At 35.4% G+C, this 7,925-nt stretch overlaps 1 protein-coding gene and 1 long non-coding RNA gene across 2 annotated transcripts; both read left to right on the forward strand.

Annotated features, from left to right (window-relative positions):
- Window positions 1–1,383: 1,383 nt before the first annotated feature.
- Window positions 1,384–3,295, forward strand: LOC113295038 (sister chromatid cohesion 1 protein 3-like). Its single transcript, XM_026543398.1, has 8 exons — window positions 1,384–1,592; window positions 1,699–1,745; window positions 1,858–1,907; window positions 2,019–2,092; window positions 2,186–2,394; window positions 2,469–2,580; window positions 2,657–2,793; window positions 2,892–3,295. Exons 1-8 carry the CDS (start codon window positions 1,384–1,386, stop codon window positions 3,293–3,295), a joined length of 1,242 nt encoding a protein of 413 aa, XP_026399183.1.
- Window positions 3,296–3,324: 29 nt separating this feature from the next.
- Window positions 3,325–4,996, forward strand: LOC113296955. Its single transcript, XR_003333214.1, has 5 exons — window positions 3,325–3,400; window positions 3,603–3,639; window positions 4,268–4,443; window positions 4,572–4,693; window positions 4,782–4,996. It is a non-coding gene; the product is annotated as an uncharacterized LOC113296955 (long non-coding RNA).
- Window positions 4,997–7,925: the final 2,929 nt, after the last annotated feature.

Below are 7,925 nucleotides of genomic sequence, written 5' to 3' on the forward strand. Positions count from 1 at the left end.
TTAGTAGAGTAATTTTATTCTTTTCAAAACTTTTTTGGACTAGAGGGTAAATATTTTTTGGCGCTGGACTAGCCAGTAACCCGGGTCGGATTTTCTGGACTAAATAGTAAACCCCTCTAAGGAATAAAGATATTTATGAAACCCATCAAAACAACAAGGGACAATTATATACTATTTATTTCATTGCCCAATAAACACTATTTACCATTACTCAAGAGTCAAGAGGGAGGTTCCTTGCTCTAAAAATTCCAGTTTTCCAATTTCGCGCCCAATAAACACTATTCCAGCGCCATTTCCACTTTCCAAAAATGATGCTTCTTATCTTAAATATATCCCGAAATCCCCTCTTCTTAATACTATCAAATATACAACCCCTAAAAATCCCCAAATCCATCCACGATCTAAGAGTTGTTAGAGAAGGAGAAGAGACGGAAGATGTTTTATTACTCACATCAACTGCTTGCTAGAAAGCGTCCTCTTGGAACAGTATGGATGACAGCTCACTTACAGAACATAATTCGCAGAACTCATATTGAAATCACTAACATAGCTTCTACAGTTGGTTCATTTTTCTCTTATTTCCTACTTTCGCTTTTTTTTTTTTAGTTATTTTAGATTATCAACTGCTTAGAGTTATCAACTTTTTGATACCTTGATGGACTTTATTTGAAAGATGCAGTCTTTTTTCTCTCTCTCTCTTTTTGTAATGTTGTTTCTTCACTACCTCGAGAGATTTGGGGGTTGATTTTGTGATTTCAACCAGTATTCATCAAACCACACATCTGATTTGTAGTTTTGGGGTTTTGTTAGAATTTTAGGGAGAATTTATCTGGTTTAATGGATGAATCCTTTGATCGACAACCTAGGAGTTATAACCATACCATGTATTGCATTTTTTTTTGTTCATAGGGGGGGCGTGCTACTTACTTTGCTTTACCACATTCTGCTGATATTGTTGGCTAATGGTGTTCCCTGGATTGGGAAGATGGGGGTGATTAGGAATAGGGTCATATATGTTTCATCTGCCTTTTAAAATTCTTCATTAGACCCCATCCAAGAACCTAATCCCGAATTGGTGGGTATTCTTACAGCCAAGGTTTGGCTGTGAATGGTGACATGCAGTGACCCAAAATAGTGAATTTTTTTGTTATTGGAATATTTGATAAGCAAGCATTTATTAGGAAGCTTCAAAGTGAAAATATTTCAATCTAGTACACTAAGTAATGCTTCTTGGAAAACCCTTTTCATATTTATTTTACACTAACGACTCGTAAAAAATTTCTTGGCTTAGATTCAATTATGTTCCCTGAAGCACCTATTGCACTTCGTCTATCAGCATTTCTTCTCTTCGGCGAATATATTCAAAGAAAGTTGACTATTTATATGGCGATTACGATGTATTCAAAGAAAGTTGACTATTTATATGGTGATTACGATGCACTCTTAACCGATATTAGGACTGCATTTGCTCACATTGAAAACCTTAATTTACCCGAAAATGCATCTGCTGCACCATTTGAATCTGTTACTATGCCATTACGAACTTCTGAGCTTGATGCAGTGGATCTGGATGACAGCATTAACTTTGAGAGGCAAGATATTCATCATTTGCATTCCTAATAACAAACATATCTGACACAAAACTGCAACTGCGAAAAGCTAATATTTTTTATAATAATAATTATTTTCGGTTTCCAGAACTTCAGATAATCATCTCAAGACACCCGCAGATATCACCCTTGAAGGTATTAATCGACTATATGTGTTGGTTGTAGTATTGCACATCCACACCATGTTTCTCTAATGTTTTTTTTTTTTTTATAAAGTTGCAAGATTTCGTTTATCTTATTTCTACAGATCAAGTTCCAGTTTCTCAAGATCCTTATCTTGATTTTTTCATTAACGAGGTTTTGACTTTTCCTCTGAGTTAGTTTTTCACAAATTTGTTCTTGATCTCGTATACTCCAGTAATGGAGGTTGCATGTTGTGAAATTACATGAAGTGTCTGTACTTTTCAGGATATAGATATGGATAGGGATACTTCTCCACAAGAACTGATTCCAGATAGCAGTAATAGTCAAGTGGAAGAAGAGTATGCTCCATGTTGTATTTTTAAGTTCTTTATGTTTGTTTTATATATTAAAGGATTTGAATTGATGACATCTTGTCTTGTCATTTTGTACAGTGTTCCCGAAACTTGTATACCTCAAGAAATTCCTGAAATTGAAGTTGTGCGTGATGCTGATCCTAATTTGAGCCTTGCTGAAAAGTCTTCAGAACATCTGTCAATATCTAGAGAACAATCTGAATCTGTCCAACATAATCCTGATCCACCAACTGCTTTTGCACCAGTAGAGTCTTTTGGCAATGGCCGTGTTTCAGATATTGCCTTCGGTAGGTTCATGATCACTTGAGATTTAAAGTTTGGTAATGGTTGATTTTGTTTTGCTGATTTTTTCATGATTTAGGGAATGAATCTTTTCAAATAGCAATTTATCCAACTCCACAGGATGAGAAGGAAAAACCAAAGACACGAAAGAGGAAGCAATTCTTTGATATGCATATTGTCTTGGATAACGAGTAAGCGTCTTTTGTATGAGGTCCATTTTGGTTTATGCCCAACATTTAATTTTATGTTTAACAAAGGATTTTTCAGCATATGTAAAGGAAATATAAAAGATACTAGCATGCTGGTGTGCCAGAGGAGAAAACTCCCTTGTTCATCTTTGGATGTTTGGAGGCTTGGGAACAGGCTAAGAAAGGACCAATTATTCTACCAGTCTTCAATTACTGGTGTGTTTCTTTTCCTCTCCCCAGCATATCAATATTATATGGACTCTAATATCAAGTTTTTTGGGTTAATGAACGTGTAAAAGTATTTCCATCTGCAGGTTTGTCTAAATGTCTTCTAAATTTGTTCGAGAGAGATTATGTTTCTTCCAGATCCCAAATTATAGGGCCAGGGGATGTTCAAGAAAATGCCGGTGCAAATGCTCGTACATCTGTGCCTGATTTTGATATGGAAATTGATAACGAGCAGCCCAATGTTGATAAGGAAGTCCTGCCAGATGTTGGTACGGAAGTTGAGCATATTCCACCGGTTGTAGAAGCTGAAACGGAGCATCTCCGACCTGACGATAATCCTGAAATTGAGTATGGCCGATTTGAAGATGGCTCTGCTGATAGAGATTTCACGACTGAATTTATGGCTACTCCCACTCCTTTCAAAACTTCTAGATTTGAACATCAGACAGGAAGTTCGTTCGAGACTGAAGTGCCAATCTATCCGCACTGAAGCTGTTGTCTCCTCAAGTATGAACACTCCTTTGGTTTTTCAGACTGGATAGGCATGGATGAATCTGCTAGTTTTTCGAATACTCCAGGATTATTGGATTCTGCGGTAAGTTTTTTGGTAGTTACACATGTACCCTGCTCTTTTTATCTCTGGGAGAGTAAGTTGTGTTAGGTCTAATTTTTCACCTTACTCTGTTTGAGCTCTAACTATTTTGTAAACAAGCTTGAATCGTCACTTTGCAAATCCTTTTCGTTGTCCAAAATCTTTAATTAGGCTTTTGAATCGATACCTATCTATTTTTCTGCAGGAGTTAAACTTTCTGGAAGCTGATACAACACGAGTTGGTAAGTTGAAAATTAAAGTAGTTAAATGTTTGGTAACCATTATTTTAATGGATTATCAGCCCATAATCCATTATGCAAATTATAATGGATTCTATATGCGTCTGGTAATCATTATAATAATTGCTTATTTCAATCATAATTAAAAAAATCCATTATTTCCATAAACAGGAAAAAGTTATTTTAAAAATTTATTATAATCAATTATTTTTTCTAAGAAACTCAAATTGGATTTTTTCTTCTTATTTCCTCTAAACTATCAAGAGAGACATCAAAACAACATAGGACTAAAAAAATATCGTAGATCATTGTTCTTTCTTCTCCTTTTCGAGATCATCATTCTATGATAATCAATTATTTGAAAAAGTGTTTGGAAAAATTTATTTTAAAAATGATTATATCAAAATCATTTATCAATTTATGATTATCTATAATCATAAATAGATAATTATAAATTTTACCAAACAAGGCCTAAGTGATGAAATTTGTTTCATTGGAATTAGTACGTCACTTAACTTTCTTGTGTGATAAATAAACAGGGCTAGTAGAGAATAAACCAGTTAATGAACTTTCTGTGAGGGCTAAGTAAGGCAATTTTTCGTACATCTTTTATATTTGATTTATGTTTCAGGGCATATTTGATCCAAGCGTACAATGATGTGTCTCCAGGGGGCTGTGGCTCAATATCTGGAAAATCACTCTCCTGCAACTGAAACATCACAAGACCAAATTGGGAGTCTTTCTCTAAACAAGATTTTACATGGCAAAACCAGAAAGCAATGTGCTCAAATCTTTTTCGAAATACTGGTAACGCATCATTGAAGAATTTCACTGGTAGTCTTTAGTGTCGGTTCACTTGTAGCCTTGTTTCAGCTATCTGATTAGTATTTGTACTCAAGCTTTCATGTGAATAAATTTTAAATGTATAATTGCAGGTTCTGGCAAAATCTGACTATGTCAACGTGCACCAAGAAGAAGCTTATGGTGACATTTCATTGACATTGACTTCACGTTTGAAAACCCCATCTTGAGGTGATATTGTGGTGCTTGTAAATAGGTAAGATATGATTTTATTCTCCTAAATATTTTGCTTTCTAAGAAGAAGATAAAGGTCCTAAATTGTTTGATTGAATTTTGAAAACCAGGTTTTTATTACAAAGCGGAGGATGGTAGCAGCGGAAGCTAGTTTTTATTTGTTAATTTTGAAGGTCCGCAAAAGGGGTTATTGCTTCTCTCAAAGGCATAATGTTGCATCATGTTGCACAACAACACTCTCCTTAGTCTATTTATCCATGAGATATATTGACTGCCTCAAGCTAAGAGTAGGGTGCCGTTAGTATTTTGTTTTCGTCCATTGATATTGTGCAACGTGTCAGTCATCCATTGACGAAACCTTAGGGTTAATCATTGGTTGTTATAAGCTGTAAGAGAGTATTATCTTCTTTTTTATGCATTAATGAAATAGAATTCGTTGGCTGCGCTTCCTAAAGCCAGATATTGGCCTGATTCATTGATTCAGGAGGTGTTTACACCAATCCTTCCATTTCTGTTTGTTAATTTGTTGTAGTAATACAACAATTGGCATCAGAGCCGTTTTATCCATAATTTTTTTTCCAGTGACGCTCAAATATGTTGCTGATAAAGCTGCTGCAAATGAAGCCGCTATCAATCAACTAAGATCGGAACTGAAATCACTTTCCACCGATCTTTCTTCACAAATTGATACTGTGAAGGCTAGTTTCAAGGAACATTTACAGGATAATAATCGAAATCTCATTCAATTACTCAATAAATCCAACATTCATTTTCGATCCGAGGATACAAGTGGTTCACAACACCAGGATGATGATGACAGCCCAAATTACTTCCATCAACATCACTCTAACTTTGTCAATTACCACCATCGAATTCCAAAGCTCGATTTCCCACGATTTGATGGAGAAAATCTTAGAGGATGGATCCAGAAAAGTGAACGCTATTTTCAACTCAATGACATTGAGGAACACAGGAAGGTTGACATAGCTGCTATCTATCTTGAAGGTAAGGCCGAGAAATGGTTTCTTAATTTTCAAGTTAATCGAAATCGCATTACATGGCAAGATTTGTCTACTAATCTTTGTGCTCGATTTGAAAACCCAGTGGAGGAAAATTTTGTTGGCAGTTTCAATAAATTGGTGCAAACTGCTTCTGCAGATGAGTACTATGAAGAGTTTGAATTACTCAAGGCCTTAATGTTAAGAATGAACCCATTTTTGAGTGAATCTTATTTTGTTATGAGCTTTCTAAGTGGTTTAAAGGATGACATTGACAAATCTGTGTCAATGTAATGTGGAACAAGGTAAAAGAAAGCAATACTAGATTGCTATAAGCAAGAAGAGAAGAGAATTTAAGCAAGAAGAGAAAGATAAGTTTTGTGTTTAATAATTTGATTGAGTAATAGATAGCTCTTACAAGACTTAATCTAGCCTTTATATAGGCTTGAAGAATAACTAAACTAGGAAACAGAAAACTAAAAGGAAATCTAAAAGAATCCTAAAAATAAGAAAGACTGAAACTAGGAAACCATGGAAGCCAAACCTCTAAGCGGAATCTTCTGGAATTGTAGTATGCCCTGTATCAGTCCCCCCTTCTAGAGTAAAGCTCGTCCTCGAGTTGTCCAAACAAACCAGAAGTTCATTGTCACCATGAAATGTAAAAATCTCTTGAACATTAAATGTGTTGGAGATATTCCAATCATTTGGTAGATCAATAGCATAAGCATTATCATTGATCTTATTTAAAACCTTGAAAGGACCATATTTCTTCATCTTGGTTTTGTTATTGGTACCCACTGGAAATCTCTCTTTTCTTAGATGTATCATCACGAGCTCCCCTTCCTTGAAGGTTTTAAACTTCTTGTGTTTATCAGCATCCTCTTTATATTTAGAATTGGACTTCTCCAGTTTAGATTTTACTATTATGTAATTCAGTTGCTTTGTCTACAAAAGAGTCGGCTGCAGTGTTTGTACTCTGTGTGGTGGGTAAGGCTACCAAATCAAGAGTATGATTAGGTACTTTAGAGTACACAATCTCAAATGGATTTTTCCCAGTAGAACGATTCACAGAAGTGTTGAAAGCGAATTCCATATGTGGCAATAACACATCCCACTGCTTACTATTATCCAGGCACTTAGCTCTAATCAAATTCCCAAGTGATCTATTAACAACCTCAGTCTGTCCATCAGTTTGCGGATGTGAAGTTGTGCTGAATTGTAAAACTGTGCCTAAGCGCATCCATAAACTTTTCCAGAAATAACTCAAAAATTTTGTATCTCTGTCAGAAGTGATAGACTTTGGAACCCCATGCAATCTTACTACTTCTTTAAAGAACAAAGAAGCAACATTAGAAGCGTCAGTTGATTTCTTACAAGCTACGAAGTGAGACATTTTAGAGCAACGATCAACTACGACCATAATAGAATCATTACCTCTAGCAGTACGAGGTAAACCAAGTATAAAATCCATACTTATATCAACCCAAGGTGCATCAGGAACTGGTAAAGGAGTATACAACCCGGTATTTTGAATTGTACCCTTTGCTCTCTGACAGACCATGCATTTTTGTACGAACTTTTGTACATCACGTTTCAAAGATGGCCAGAAATATCTTTCTTCAATCAGGGCAATGGTTTTATCTCTCCCAAAATGACCACCAAGACCACTGCCATGTAATTCTCTCATAAGATGTAAACGTAAAGACCCTTGAGGAATACATAATCGATTCCCTTTAAAAAGAAAACCTTCTTGTATAAGAAAATCATCAACCCCATGAGTTTGAGAACTGCATTGATCCCATAGTTTGCCAAAATCTTCATCTTCTGGATAAATGTCTTTGATATAGTCAAATGCATAACTCTCATTACGAATTGTTGTTAATAGATGACTTCTTCTACTTAAGGCATCATCAACTTGATTCAATTTGCCACTTTTATGTCTCACGAAGAAAGTGTATTTGTTGAGTGTGGAAAGCCATCGATCATGCATTCTATTAACTTTAGCAGAAGTATTCAAAAACTTCAAAGCATGGTTGTCAGTGTTGACAACAAATTCCCTATGTATAAGATAAGTATGCCACTGCTTAAGAGATTGAACAAGAGCCAATAACTCTAATTCATATGTAGACCATTTCTTTTGTGCATCTGAATTCTTCTCACTGTAATATGCAATTGGATGACCCTCCTGTGATAATACTGCACCAATACCAACAACAGATGCATCACAATCTATTTCAAAAGGCTTGTTGAAATTCG

Source organism: Papaver somniferum, chromosome 7 (genome assembly GCF_003573695.1).
Source record: "Papaver somniferum cultivar HN1 chromosome 7, ASM357369v1, whole genome shotgun sequence".
Classification (NCBI taxonomy): Eukaryota; Viridiplantae; Streptophyta; class Magnoliopsida; order Ranunculales; family Papaveraceae; genus Papaver; species Papaver somniferum.